Source organism: Emydura macquarii, unplaced genomic scaffold, assembly GCF_026122565.2.
Source record: "Emydura macquarii macquarii isolate MOO-44397 ecotype Brisbane River unplaced genomic scaffold, CSIRO-AGI_Emac_v2 contig_1027, whole genome shotgun sequence".
Classification (NCBI taxonomy): Eukaryota; Metazoa; Chordata; order Testudines; family Chelidae; genus Emydura; species Emydura macquarii.
Window position 1 is genome coordinate 1,315,926 of NW_027131164.1, and position 14,667 is coordinate 1,330,592.

Genomic DNA, 14,667 nt, shown 5'->3' on the forward strand with positions numbered 1-14,667 from the left:
GCGATGCTGGTGTCAGAATGGGACTCTGGTGTTGGAGGAAGGGGCAACCATAGTGACACACAAGGAAACGTCTGTAGTAAGTGATCTGGAAGAGAAGTTCCATTAAAGGGCTTGCTTGTCTGCAGTGATTCTGAGCAGAAATGAAAGGGTGGCTGCCTCAGAGTTCTGAATGCATCAGTGCAAACAGTTCCAAATCATGAATCATTTAAAAAAAGAAGACAATTGGCCTGTTCTGCTTTATTTGAAGTTGCTCACCTGTCTGTTGTTTGACTGTAGGTTTTCCAGAAACGAATGGCTGAATCGGGCTGTCTCACCGAAGGAGAAATGGGATTGATCTTTGTTAACTGGAAGGAGCTCATAATGTCTAATACAAAGTTACTTAAGTGAGTACAGCTAGCATTTGTGCCTCCTAAATGAGGGCTCACTAACGTCTAAGCTTTCCCCAAAATAAGAATGTATTCTCCCACTCCACTCCCCAGGAACTGGTTTTATTGTAAAGCCTGGTCTACACTAGAAAATTAGGTCAGCATAACTACATCACTCAGGGGTGTGAAAAATCCACAACCCAGAGCAGCATAGTTATGCCGACCTATGGCCCCATGAAGAATTCTTCCATCAATCAAGCTACAACCTCGCAGGGAGCTGGATTACCTAGGCCAACAGAATTCCTCCTGTCAGTACAGGTATTGTCTACACTCAAGCACTACAGTGGCACAGCTGTGCATTTTAGCACTGTAGCATTTTAACTGTAGACAAGTCCTCAATGTTTCCGCTCCTGCTGATTATTTCCCACTTGATAATCCTGTGATGTAAGTTCAAAGCATCCAAGTGTAATGTCACAAAGTGAGGTTTATGAGGGAAAGGAACAAACAACAGGAGCAGATGAACTTTTAACTGAGATCCTTAGAAACAAAGAATACGGGAGGAAAATATACAAAACATTCTTCAGAGTTTTCTGCGAGTGAATTTTCGCAATGGCAAGCCTGTTAATGATTTACTATAAGGTGGGATGGTGCTATTTGGATGCATGGGCTTAGATCAGACTAGATGATCAGCATGGTCCCTTCTGACCTTAAAGTCTTGAGTCTATGAGACCAGTAGCTGCACTGTGTTTGTCCAAAAAAAGCCTCGAAAGGGAGGGAGAAGCATTCCAATTGTTTCAGAAAGCACTTCCTCAGCAATCTGCATCTGTTAAGCAAGTCTGTCAATACAGCATGTGGTGCCAGCATTCATTCAGATTTGTGGTGCACCCGAGGGTCTAACAGTGCTGGAAAAGAGGGTTTTTTCTGTAGGAACTCAGTGCTATTGAGTGGAGTCAGGAACCCACCTCTATGACATGGACATTCTGAGGCTCCAGGATTAACCCACTTCCGATTTCCAGAGTCAAACTGTGAAATTCTCTCCCCTGCAGAGCCCTGCGTGTGCGTAAGAAGACAGGAGGAGAAAAGATGCCTGTGCAGATGATTGGGGACATCCTGGCTTCAGAGCTCTCTCATATGCAGGCCTACATTAGATTCTGCAGTTGCCAGCTCAATGGAGCTGCATTGCTGCAACAGAAAACAGATGAAGAAACAGAGTTCAAAGATTTCTTGAAGGTATTCTGTTCACTAGCTTCCATAGTGAATCACGGTTTCCTTTCCCCTGATGGCAGGGCATATTCAAAAACCTGTCCAACCCAAGGCAGACTTGTCCACAACAATCCAGGACTTCATGCATAGATACAATCCTCTCCTTTCCTATGAATAGGAGTACTGGATCTGATAATGCTGATAGTGTTTACCTTCAGTGAAATGCTTTACAGTTGCTGTAGAATATTCTTCAGTCTTGCTCCTTTGTGTTTTATTCCATTGTCCATTCTACTGCTTTACATTACTCCAACACAGTTGCTGTGCCTACCAAGTTATAGTGCTTGTGTCCGCCTTACTTTCAAGATTCATGGTACAAAAGAGGTTAGACTGCAAGGCTTGTTGTTTCAAACACCCTGTATAACTTGCAAAGTCAACGAGCTGCTGCTGGATTGTGCTGTGTTGGACTGTGTTTTTGCTATAGGTGCGAGAACGTCACAAAAGTGAGACATGAGGCGAACAATGAGCACAACATTACATAAAATAAATAAGAGTGAGGAACTGCTGCCACCGCTCAACTGATGAGATGTCTCAGCAGTGAAGGGAAAAATGCCAGAACCTTTGTCACAGCGTTTGGTTGGTTTTTAAACAAATGTTCCCGGATCCTTATGTAAAATAAAAACTAAGTCGGCTTTAAATGATGTGGTTTTGGTGACTACATGAGTTTCACTTTCATGGCTTATGTTGGCAGACTCTCTCAGGGTATGTCTACACTGCAACTAGACACCTGTGGCTGGTCCGTACAAGTTGACTTGGGCTCGCGGGGCTTGGGCTAAGGGGCTGTGTAACTGTAGTGTAGACATTCAGGCTGCAGCCCAGGCTCTGGGATTCTCCCACCTCCCATGGTCCTAGAGCCTGGACTCCAACCCAAGCCCAAACATCTACACCACAGTTAAAGAACCCCTTAACCCAACCCCGAGACCCCAAATCAGCTGGCACGGACCAACTGCGGATTTTTAATTGCAATGTAGACATCCCGTCAGTGGAATGACAGTTCTAGAATTCTTTGCCATTGATTCTAAATGTAAATGGACGGTGGTTTTCCACCTAGGTGAGCCCTAGGATTTCTTGCAGTAACTGAGAAGATTCATTCCATCAGGCACTGTTCAGTGAAGTAATGCAAAGAGTTCTTTTTATTTCTTGATCAGTAATGCGATGTCTCTGTTAAATCTCTGGATTATACCACAGAAACTAGCCTCTGACCCTCGCTGTAAAGGAATGCCGCTCTCCAGCTTCCTGCTGAAACCTATGCAGAGAATTACACGCTACCCTCTGCTCATAAAGAGCGTGAGTATCCTGGGTTTGTAAAATTCTGAATCTTGAAGCATTTTAAATTTGATTTCTGTGGCAGTGCAACTACAGTTGCAAAACCAGAGAAAGCATTGTTGCGTACTAAGGAGTGTATCACGTGTGGCGCAGAGCCTTAACTGGGTTTTACCTCTGTCTCTGTTTCCTCCCTCCCGATCCCAACCAGATTCTGGAGAATACTTCAGAAAACCACCCAGATCACAGTAATCTCAAGCTTGCTTTGGAGCGCGCAGAAGAGCTGTGTTCTCAAGTTAATGAAGGGGTGCGTGAGAAAGAGAACTCAGACAGGCTGGAGTGGATACAATCACATGTACAGTGTGAAGGACTTGCTGAGGTAACTGGCTTAGCTAGTACTTGGTTGGCTGGCATATGTAGGGATGTATTGTAGAGCCTTTTAAAGTTAATTTACGCAGAATCCAGGTAGGAAAAAATCAGTGGTAGTGGCGTGTTCTGCCAGCTAGTATTACCTGAGCTCCACCAACTTGTGATCTCAAAGGGAAGTACCACTCGGTAGATTATGTTGGTGTCCATATGATTATCCCTCACCTTTCATGCATGCTTTGAGCAGCAGTGAAATTGCTGACATTTTAAACTGGTCCCATTATGCTTCACAGTTAAAGCTCAGTTAATTTTAATTGAAGTAATTCCCAACTCTTGAAGTTTTCCTCAAGCTGCCAGCAGACAGGGGCAGATGTTACTATATGGTATTACTCTTTGTCCACATGTTTAAAGTTTCTTTTCACAACAGTAAGAGCGCAGAAACTCCTTTTGAACTTCGCTCTGGAGCACAAGTGGCAGTCACTAGAGAAAAGTTTCAGCTCACCGGCCCAGTCAGACCATTGTGGCCTTAAAGCCTTAAATTAATGTTTCGAGAATAGGGCTGAGACCACCGCTGATTATAAGGAAGTTGACTTCTGTTAAGACTTGCTGGTATTCTTTACCGTATAATGTTAACTGTTGGGGGAATACACAAGAACACTAGATGCATTAAACGAAGTGAGTAGGAGTTTGAGGGTCCTAACCAATAATCACTGTGAAGACAATCAGGAAACGATGCACATAATACCCAGCTGCTGCTGCTACTCACATATTGATTCTCTCTCTTAGCAACCGATTTTCAACTCCCTTACAAACTGCCTGGGTCCCCGAAAGCTCCTGCACAGTGGCAAGCTCTACAAAACAAAGAGCAATAAGGAACTATATGGCTTCCTCTTCAATGACTTCCTGCTCCTTACCTACATGGTCAAGCAGTTTGTTTCTTCAGGGTCAGATAAACTCTTCAGCCCCAAGTCCAACTCTCAGTTCAAAATGTATAAAATGGTGAGTGAATTAAAAAGCAGATCAGTAGCTCTTGAAAAATGGGACCTGAGCTCTTCATAGGAACCTGGTTCTCTCTCTCTGCGGTGATACATTGTCTAATACTGTTTGATTATTCACTGCGCATCGCCCAGTGTTGACTGTATTGGGTGTAATTATCAGTCATTGGGACTGAACGTGGGGAAACTCTCTCAGTGGACACACAAGCCCCGTGCATGTAATATGAGTATGCTGAAGAGAGAGCCCTCCTGCATCGATCTTATAAACTCCTCCCTCTGCTTCGTAGTCAAAGGGCAGAAATAACGGTAGTACCTACACAGCACGCTAGGGTCAGAACAGAAGCCTGAGGGTAGGGTCTTAAATCCCCATTAATATTCGTAAATAGCTGGCCTGATTTTGAAGACAAGGAGAGCTGTGTGGTGCTCAGTATTTCTGAAAATTAGGCCACTTACTTAGGAGCCTAACTGTTGACATGGGAACCTAACTTTAGGCTCCTGTTCTTGAAAACGTGGGCCTCTGTGTCCAGCCCCTGTATGCTGCCAGTGAGTGCTTCCCATGCTTCTGAGGAGGGGGAGGTAAGTATCCCCGTTTTCCGATGGGGAAATCTAAGCCATTGGGAGGTTACGTGGTTTGCCCAAAGCCACACATTAAGTCTGTGATACAACTGGAAGTAGAAAGCAGGAATTCCTGGCTCCCAGTCTTGCATTAGTCCATGTTGTCCCTCCACTTATACAGCTCTGCCCCTTTCATAAAGCAGTTTTCCTAGGTAGCAGGAGTGTGTTTTTGCCCTGTATTCTCCAGTTTTTCTCTTTATCCTAGAAAGAGTTTCTAAAATCTTTACACCCAGATCTGTGTTTTTCTTGTGTCCTGAGCAGAGTGTTCACTTTAGCATAGTTTTGTTTCTGCTCATCGTCACAGTCTGTTTGCCACAGCGAGATTTGCGTTTCTTGCATGTCTTTCAGCCTATTTTCCTTAACGAAGTCCTAGTGAAATTGCCAACCGACCCTTCGAGCGATGAGCCAGTTTTCCATATCTCCCACATCGACAGAGTCTACACGCTAAAAACAGACAACATTAATGAGAGGTGAGTCCTGGAAATGCTGAGCGGAGGTCACACTTTTGGGGCCCGGTTGTGCCCTATGGAAGAAAAAAGTGTTGAAGGCAGACATCCCAGTGCAGTGGCTCTCTGGAGTTTAAGGGCAGCCGGACTTCTCTCAGATCACTCCTCTGTGCAGTAATGGGGGACTGCTTACACTGCTGCTCCTGAGGGAACTCTGCACCAAAACAATAAAAAGTCTGGACACAAGATTTTAAAATTCTGCAAATTGTGTTTGTCAATAAAAAAAATGTGGTGGCTCCAACATGGCAGTGGGGAGCACAGGCTTCCCTGAGGAGGGCAATCACCCTGCCCGTCCCCACAAACTCCCCAGGACATGGACTCGGTGGTGAGACTGCACTTGACCCTGACACTGTGCAAGGGCTGGGCCTGCCCCAGAAACACCCCGGGGCCCTGTCCCTCCATGCCAGGTGCACCAGGTGCGGGCAGGCAGGCTTAGCCTGGCAGGATCTGAGTGTGGAGGGGCTTACTGTGAGGGGGTCCAGGTGTGGGTTGAGAGGGTTCTGTGGGGGGGCAGTCTGGGTGAGGGTGACTCTGGGGGGGGATCTGGATGCACATGGGCTCACTGGGGGGATTCTGGGTGCAGGGGCAATGGGACTCTGCAAGGGGTCCAGGTGAAGGTGGTTGGGGCCCAGCAGGGGGGGGTCTGGCTGTGGGGGGTGGAGCTTGGTGGGAGAGCTAGGTGCTGAAGGAGTTGGGCTTGGTGGAGGGGGGTACAGGTGCAGCTCATTGGGGCTCAGTGGAGTGGGGGTCTGGGTGTGGGGCAGTCAGTGGAGGGGTCTGGCTGCAGAGGTGGGGTCCAGCTGCACAGGGGTTGAGCAGACTAGAGAGCAATGTCTCCCATGGCTGAGGAGTAATGGGGGCAGGAAGCTGGGGGGTGCGGCGCTTCCTGCAGTCAGGGGAGGCTTCTAAGGATGGTTCTGACCCAGCCCTGGCCACTTCTTGCAGAGGAAGAGAAAGTCCCATCTCCCCTGCCCCCAGCCTAGCCAGGATTAGTAGTTGAACCCAGTGCAGGTAGGGGCCACGAATCAGGGCGTCCCCAGCCCTCCCCCACCCCCCTGCAATGATTTACCTCTCTGCCTGAAACGACATGCCATGCCGGTGGGGAGGGGCATGTGAACACTCTTGCAGCTTGCCTTTGCTTCTCCATCAGAAGTAATTTTTCTGTGAAAAAGCAAAGAAATCTGTGGGGGACATGAATTCTGCAGGTGCACAGTGGTGCAGAATTCCCCTGGGAGTACACTGTGCAGAACTCACTTCAGACACACATGGACATGCTGAAGGCACTGGGAATTTTTCCATTGACTCACTGGGTGTTAGATCAGACCTATGGTGAGTGTTCATCCAAGAGCTGGCTCCCTATCAAGTCTGTAAAGATTTGTCTGTCAATTCAGGGGGCTTCCTTCCAGACTCAGAACACACAGTGGACTTGTAAATAATTTTCTCACCTGCAAGTACACAAAGAGAGCCTGGTTTCCCTCATTATGCTGGTGTGAATCAGGATGAACCGCTTTGAAGTCAGAGGAATTACATGCTGGTGTGGGAGGAGGGTCTTTGTAATAAGGCATCAGCTCATCTTAGCTACATTTTTGTCTGTGCTGAAAGGCTGATGTCTCAAAGGATAATTGGGTTGTTCCATCATCCCGCTCAGTATTTAATATGAGCCAGCAGTTCATAATGGGGAGGCATTTTCACTTGGCAAAGAGACTGGAACAAGAAGCTGGGGGAAGGGAGAGGATTGAGGTTGGATGAGGAGCCCAGGAAGGGGAGACTGGGACTGGGAGCTATTGGGGGTGGAAAGGGATGGATCAGAAAAGGATCTCTGAGGTGGAAATAGAGACTGGGTGGAGCAAGGAGACTGGGACTGGGTGTAGGGAGGGGGGAAGGACTGGGAGTTGGAGATGGGGGAATTGAGACTCTGGCAGCGAGCCTCGAGGAGCAGACTAGGACTGGCCGGACAAGGGGACTGGGATAGGGATGAGAAGTCTCAGAAGTAGAGTTTAGGACTCAGTAAGGAAGGAGAATGGAACTGGGACAAAGAGCTAAGGGTGGAGAAAAGACAGGACTGAGAAAAGGATCATTTAAGAGGAAGCAGGGGCCAGTGTGATGCATTAGCTGCCTCCTAATTGGGTTTAAACAAGGGCACCTTTGCCACACAGGGAGAAGATTTAGTAACTGGGGGGCAGAGACAGCAGGAATCAGCCAGGAAAAGGGGCAGGTGAGAGCTGCCAGATACCAGGGTACCGAGAGGACCCTGAAGGAAGCTCTAGGTGGTTCCTGGGAGAAGGCTGAAAGCAGGAGAGCAGCAAGAGAGGTTTGCTGGCTGACTTCTCCAAGCTGGAGAACCAAATCCCAAGGGCTGGAGAGGGCTGAAATTCAGAGCAACAGAGGGAGGTGCCTGCTGAGTCTATGCTGGAGAGCTGAAGCCCCGAGAGGGCTGAAGGCAGGGGACTAGTGAAGGCACTAACCTGCTGACCTCTCCATGCTGGAGAGCTGGACCTGGGGGAACAGTGAGGGCTGCTTCCCTGGTGAGGATGATCTCCCACCAGAAAGGCTGTGGGGTTTGCTCTGGGAAGAGCGGGATTGCACTCTAGCTGGAAGGGCTAGGGCGGCTGTCCTACCAGAGAGATAGAAGAGGACTGACAGAGTCTGGGTGTGATTAAAGACACCGGACTGTGGTATTTATTAGGTCAATGGACGAGCTGTAGTGGGATTTGACGGACCACTTGCACTGTGGTGATAAATGGAGACTATGTTTTGGGACTTATGTTTTGGACTGGCAACAAAAATGATTAGGTGGCTGGAGCACAGGACTTATGAGGAGAGGCTGAAGGAACTAGGCTTGTTCAGTCTACAGAAGAGAAGAATGAGGGGGGATTTGATAGCAGCCTTTAACTACCTGAAGGGGGGTCCCAGGGAGGATGGAGCTAGGCTGTTCTCAGTGGTGGCAGATGACAGAAGTATGAGCAACAGTCTCAAGTTGCAGGGCGGGAGGTCTAGGTTGAACATTAGGAAAAGGTTTTTCACTAGGAGGGTGGTGAAGCACTGGAATTGGTTACCTAGGGAGGTGGTGGAATCTCCATCTTTAGAGATTTTTAAGCTGCGTCTTGACAAAACCCTCGCTGGGATGATATAGCTGAGGTTAGTCCTGCTCTGAGCAGGGGTTTGGACTAGATGACCTCCTGAGGTCCCTTCCAATTCCATGACTATTTGCACAATCGATATTTTTGTAAAATAAACTAGCTCCAAGGAGGGGTATTCTTGATAAAGAGAACCTGGCATGGAGTTACTGAGGACTCTGAAGCAGGGAAACTGAGGCAGTCTGCCTCAACGTGTGCTCCAGGCTGGGACTGCCCTCTAACAGACAGTTTTAAGAGGCATGGGGCAGAAGGGGTCACGCTTGGGAGAATAGGCAGAAGAGTCTGTGTCCACAAGAGCACACTCCCTTCTAGACCCTGAAATATAACCAGAAATCTGTGAGTCTCACCCTTCCTCTGCTGTCAGCAAATATCTGTGATACCCGCTGGTAGCATGTGTCCCACTCCCTCTAGTGCTGTTCCACGTAGAAGATGACAACTTACTACTGCTATCAGTAACTCCATTAGCTGAAGCGACAGAGGTCTGTGTAGTGGATCTAAAGGTTTCAACCTGCTGATGACCCGTGTGTATCAATATGATGCCAGCTGGTGGAATTTGTTTTTTTTTTTCAGTTTGCTTTTTTCAAAACCTAGAAAATTACACACAAAAACTCATGTTAAAAGAACATTGTTAAGGATGCAATGTCCATCACTCAAAAGTTAAAGGTCCTGTGGAAAAAGTAGTACATGATCATGTAATTAAAGGCTGTATCATAATGTATACACACAAGGGGTTGAACGAGGGTGCATGGGGAGCCCTAATTCTGGCATTTCCTAACTTGGCGTACTTGACTTTGCAACCTTAATAACATTCTTTTAATGTAGTGGTTTTGTGTGTAATTTCCTCTGTATAAGCTTCCCACCTGTGCCAGCCTAGTTTTTAGGTCATGTCCTTTTCCTGTATATAAAGCACAGGCTTCTCTTTGTCTAGACCAACATATTGTGTAAAACTGATTCACCCTTTGGAGAATGTTTAAATTACACTAAAAAAGTTTTTCTCCATAAAATCATTTGCAAAATTCTCAGCCTCCGTGAGATTCACCCCACTCATCTCTACTCACCTCACATACCAGTACCAGAGCAAGCATACCAGCTAAGGAGGGGGCTGGTGCCACTGCTGTGGACGGGGTGGCAGGAGACCATTTCTCTGAAGATTTCCCATCGTAGTTGGGGAGCAGTGGACCATGTTTTTGCTAGGTCCCTTACTTCAAAAATGGCTACAGAGACACCTGAACAAAGCCCATAAAGGGATGAGCACCTCGTAATCGTCTCTCTGTTAAATGAAATAGATTGAGCTCTTTGAGGTTATCACTATGAGGCAGGTTTTCCGATCCTTTAATCATTCTCATGGCTCTTCTCTGAACCCTCTCCAATTTATCAACATCCTTTTTGAATTGTGGGCACCAGTATTCCAGCAGCAGTCACACCAGTGCCCAATACAGAGATAAAATAACTTCTCTACTTCTGCTTGAGATTCCCCTGTTTATGCATCCCAGGATCATACACAGCTTTTTTGGCCATAGTGTTACACTGGAGCTCACATTCAGTTGATTATCCACTGTGACCTCCAAATCTTTTTTAGCGTTACTGCTTCCCAGGATGAAGTTCCCCCTCCTGCAAACATGGCCTACATTCTTTGTTCCTGGGTGTATACATTTACATTTAGCCATAATTTTACATCAAATGAATAGATGATGGTGTGACCTTGTAGTCAAGGAGCGCTAAGATCAGGTTAAATCAAAAGAAGGGAACAAAAAATTGTGACTTGAATTACAGACAGTGAGATTTATTAAGTGTTGCTGGAATAACAGCAAGATTCTTGGCTCTGAAGTGACTCTGCGGGATTAATTTTTGCAGGACAGCCTGGGTCCAGAAGGTCAAAGGGGCATCAGAGCAGTATATCGAAACGGAGAAGAAGAAACGAGAAAAGGCTTATCAAGGTACAAAATATGGGTGCTGGCCTCAAAGGGTCCAGGGCTCCAATGTGCCTGGAGGGATTTTCAGGCTCTTCTCTTGACGAAGCAGCTTTCAAGATGGCTGAGCAAATGTCCCTCTCTTCTAATTGGTTAATGCTCGACTGGGAGTGTTAAGTGCTATTGCATGGCTGAGTGCGCAGCTCATGTATTAATAGAAAGGGCCTCTACATGTCAGCTGACTACATCACTTGGTCCAAAGGGGACAAATTAAGGTAACATTGTTGCCAGTTTTATTTGTACTGCCAAGCTGTTTGTTAATTCAGATTTTCTTTTCCAGCACGCTCACAGAAGAATTCAGGAATAGGACGCTTGATGGTACATGTGATTGAAGCCACAGAGTTAAAAGGCTGTAAACCTAATGGTAATAACCTAGGGATGGAAGGCTAGTACGTTCAAAGACGAGTGTTAAGAGTTCATTGAGTCAGGCAAAAGTGCAGATTTCAGTGACAGCCTCTGAATGAATTAGCCTGGAGGTGGCTCTCAGGGATGCAGTGGGGTAACATCTCTCTGCTGTACTAGTGAATATTTCTTGCCTAACTTGGGTTTTTGGGATGGCAGCACAGAGTGCATCTCCAAATAGCTGTCAAAATAAGAGAGAGGTTTTTGTATTGGGCTGTACATTTGTGGAAAGCCAGCCTCTGAGGAAGACGTTTTCTTTGAAGAATAAACGGATGAACAAGAGAGACCTCAGCTGAGTCTTGGCTGTGGTCTGGCTCTTTTGTGTGTTCCTATTAATAAAGACTCTTCAGTGCTAGATCTGCTTAGGGAAAAGCATTTCACTGTTTGTTCTGTGCTTAGGGAAAAGCAACCCGTATTGTGAAATCAGCATGGGGTCGCAGAGCTATACAACCAGGACACTGCCGGACACTTTGAACCCTAAATGGAATTTCAATTGTCAATTCTTCATTAAGGACCTTTATCAGGATGTGCTGTGTCTCACCATGTTTGACCGGGATCAGTTCTCACCTGATGGTAGGTGTAAACATTATTTCATTTCTGATCATTTTGGTTGTGCTGCATGTTTTCCTTCCAGATAGCCACAAGGGCTTAATGTGTGGTCCCACTCTGAGAGAAAGACACTTTCTTACTCCACTAACAGGTATGTTAGCCCTGCAGAGCCAACACAACTCTGGGCAGTCAAACTGGATTCTATTCAGTCTTGTCCATCAGTGACAGAATTGTTTCTTTTCAATCTGTTACCCCGTCTAACTCCCTTGAGGAAAATGGGGCTGCAGTGATGTCACTGAAGGAAGAACATGTTCTCTTCCTTGCTGGTTTTGATGCATGAGAAAGAAAGAGCTCAGCTTGTCTCAGATCCCAGGTTATATTGCAGGGCTGTAAGGTGAGCACATTTGATACGGAAATAATTAATTCACAATAAACGGGACCTCTCCAGGCCATGCTTAGTGACTTTTCAAGGTAGAACCATACTTTTATACACACAATACTACTGTGTGCTGTAGCAGGGTGGATAAGGTGGCCAGGATGAAAGTTGTATCCTTGTAAATGCTCCTGTAGGACTGTTATTCAGAATCATTATTCCTCATGGAGAGAATAAAATATATAAATCTAACTAAAGTGGCTAAGCTAAGGCACTTAAATTCCTTAGTTTTCTTCCTGATTCATTGTGAAAACTTGGGCAAGTCATTTAGCCTCTCTCTGTCTCCATCTGTAAAATGAGGATATTTGTATTTGAAAGGGGTGGTATCAGAAATGAACTGATGTCGGTGAAGCATTTTGAGATCCTTAGTTCAAAGACATGAGGTAAGTGCAAAGTATCATTTCTAACATTTTTTTAACTGTCTGCTTTTAGAGCTTTATCTAGCAAAAGTCCTTTTGGTCCTCTCAGTTGTGCAGGATGAATATAGTGGCTGAGCAGCAGGCTGACCTATTCAGGAGTACGGCAGGGACAGGTCTGAGTCAGGGAATAAAGATTGGAGAAGGAGCCCTCATGTTTGCTGCGGTGTCACTCTTAGTATGATTCTCTCACTCCCTGTGAGTGGGAGATAGTACACCCAGAAAAATTCAAGCCTGATATTATAAACACATTAACAGTAATGGGAACAACAGAATTGCCTAACATAAGAACAGCCACAGTGGGTCAGACCAATGGTCCATCTAGCCCAGTATCCTGTCTCCAACAGTGGCTGGTGTCAGATGCTTCATAGGGAATCAGTAGAACAGGGCAATTATCAAGTGATCCAGACCCTGTTGTCCAGTCCCAGCTTCTTGCAGAGGCTTAGGAACACCCAGAACATGGGGTAATCTAAACTAACCTGATCTACTATGGGAAATAGTGATGGCAAGGGCGCTCCAAGGAAAGTGCACTGGGCACTCTGAGAAATGCTTACAGAGATCTTGAGCACTAGGTGATGATCCAGGAGGTCCTTCTCCACTCTGACTTGTGTGATAGGTTTTCTTTATAGGTTCCATTTCTCTTCATGTTACATAGGCCTGTTGAGCCATTCTAAATACCTGTCTAATGTGGTTAGTGATTAGCCTTGTTTGCCCAGGTTTTCTAATCTAAGATTTATAGCTAATGCTGTTCACTTACGTTTGTTCAACAGATTTCTTGGGTCGCACTGAAGTTCCAGTAGCAAAAATCAGAACAGAACAGGAGAGCAAAGGACCTACAACTAAACGTTTACTGCTGCATGAGGTTCCAACGGGGGAGGTTTGGGTCCGCTTTGATCTGCAGCTCTTTGAGCAGAAGACACTCCTTTAAGAAAACCTTTTTATTTTACAAAGGACAAACAAAGCTGACCGCTTGGCCACCTCCACCAGAGCCGAAAGCATTTTACAAACCATTCATCACCCCGAGCCAGTTACTGAGCAAGAATTCCTGTTGCATCATCACTCCTCTTAATTACCTGTTGTACATGATTTTTTTGCTGCGTCCTAAGTTGCTGGTGATCTATGCAAATGCAAAATTTACTGTATATAAGATACTGTAGCTCAGTGCCTTTTTATTGATTAATATTAACATTTTTGTTGTGGTCAGATGCCAATTTTTCCATTTTCAGGGCCATAAAAAGTATTAAATAGGATTTTGGCATCAAAATGTATGTATGTATAATGTTACCACTTAGTTTAACATATAGTGAGGAATGGTTTAGTTGAAGGCTAGAGTCATTCCATAAATCTGAAAAGTGATATCCACTGGAATATTACCTTCTCAGGGTGTTAATTATAGGGATTAAATGCTGAAGCCTCACTACTTGAGGAGGCTTTAAAATGCTGTATGTTCTTTTTAAAGAAAATAAAGTGCAGTTCTTTACTTTACACAGTTCTGCACTGAATAAGAAATTGCAACTTGATTTTCCTTTCTGGTGCGGTTTTATTAATCATTTCTGGCAGAGACAATGTGGTTAAAAAGAGTAAGTAGGAAAAAATGGTTTATTTTAAATACTGTGATCTACAACAATGTGGAAAAATGTTTTTCAACTTTTCATTTTCCTAAATTATTTGTGTAAAATTCCTTGGTTTTGCAGATCTCCGTGGGATATGCATGTTTATGCTTTGTCATTGCCAACATGTACATACAGAGAAAAATATAAGTTTATTAATGTAATTTGTCTACATATATTTACTGATGCATATTGATTTTTAAAAAATCTATTTTGTTGTACAGGTGAATGGGAAATAATGGGAAGTAACTTACAAGGACTAAATTCAAGGAAAGACTATTAAAATGTAAATTTTGTTTGCTGTGGGAACTACTAGTCCAGTAGGGAGGGGTTTGTAGAACTGAAATTTGTTGCAAGCAAAATCTTCAGGAATGGTAAAAGAGGGTTTGTTTTTCAGTGTGTTTGATAAATAGTAACAATGTTATTGCATCCTTAATTTGCCTTGTGGACATTAAGCATTGCATTCAATTCCAGGCAGTGAGTGACTTTGTATCCCACAGGTGCTACAATACCTAATCATGCCTAACCGTTTCAAACCTGATTACCAGCCTGAATGCCCTTTCTTTACTGGGCTTAAGTCAGACCCTCTGTCACTTTTAAGAGTTTTCTGTGGTTCAATATTTCTAGTCCTAAATAAAAAAAATCTTGGCAGCTTTTGAGAGGTTGTATATATCGACTTGACTGGGATCGTGTTTGTTGTATATACATCTTAAGGGGCAGTATTTTGTTGTGAGAAAATAAGGTGGGATTACCAACCCTGTGCATTTTTAATTGCAGCCT

The 14,667-nt window shown here is 45.0% G+C and overlaps 1 protein-coding gene across 3 annotated transcripts in view; it reads left to right on the top strand.

Moving 5' to 3' along the window:
* ITSN2 (intersectin 2) overlaps nucleotides 1-14,544 on the top strand; it is a 95,116-nt gene extending 80,572 nt beyond the window's left edge. For 2 of the 3 annotated variants that reach the window (XM_067544679.1, XM_067544677.1), the window contains 10 exons: nucleotides 277-383; nucleotides 1,412-1,595; nucleotides 2,814-2,912; nucleotides 3,100-3,267; nucleotides 4,041-4,253; nucleotides 5,213-5,334; nucleotides 10,362-10,444; nucleotides 10,758-10,841; nucleotides 11,279-11,452; nucleotides 13,048-14,544. In XM_067544679.1, coding sequence (XP_067400780.1) covers nucleotides 277-383; nucleotides 1,412-1,595; nucleotides 2,814-2,912; nucleotides 3,100-3,267; nucleotides 4,041-4,253; nucleotides 5,213-5,334; nucleotides 10,362-10,444; nucleotides 10,758-10,841; nucleotides 11,279-11,452; nucleotides 13,048-13,205 — 1,392 coding nt within the window. In that variant the 3' untranslated portion in view covers nucleotides 13,206-14,544. Of the gene's footprint in view, nucleotides 1-276; nucleotides 384-1,411; nucleotides 1,596-2,813; nucleotides 2,913-3,099; nucleotides 3,268-4,040; nucleotides 4,254-5,212; nucleotides 5,335-10,361; nucleotides 10,445-10,757; nucleotides 10,842-11,278; nucleotides 11,453-13,047 lie in introns of those variants that run through there. The other variant, XR_010919051.1, reaches the window with a different exon arrangement.
* The last annotated feature ends 123 nt before the right edge of the window (nucleotides 14,545-14,667 follow it).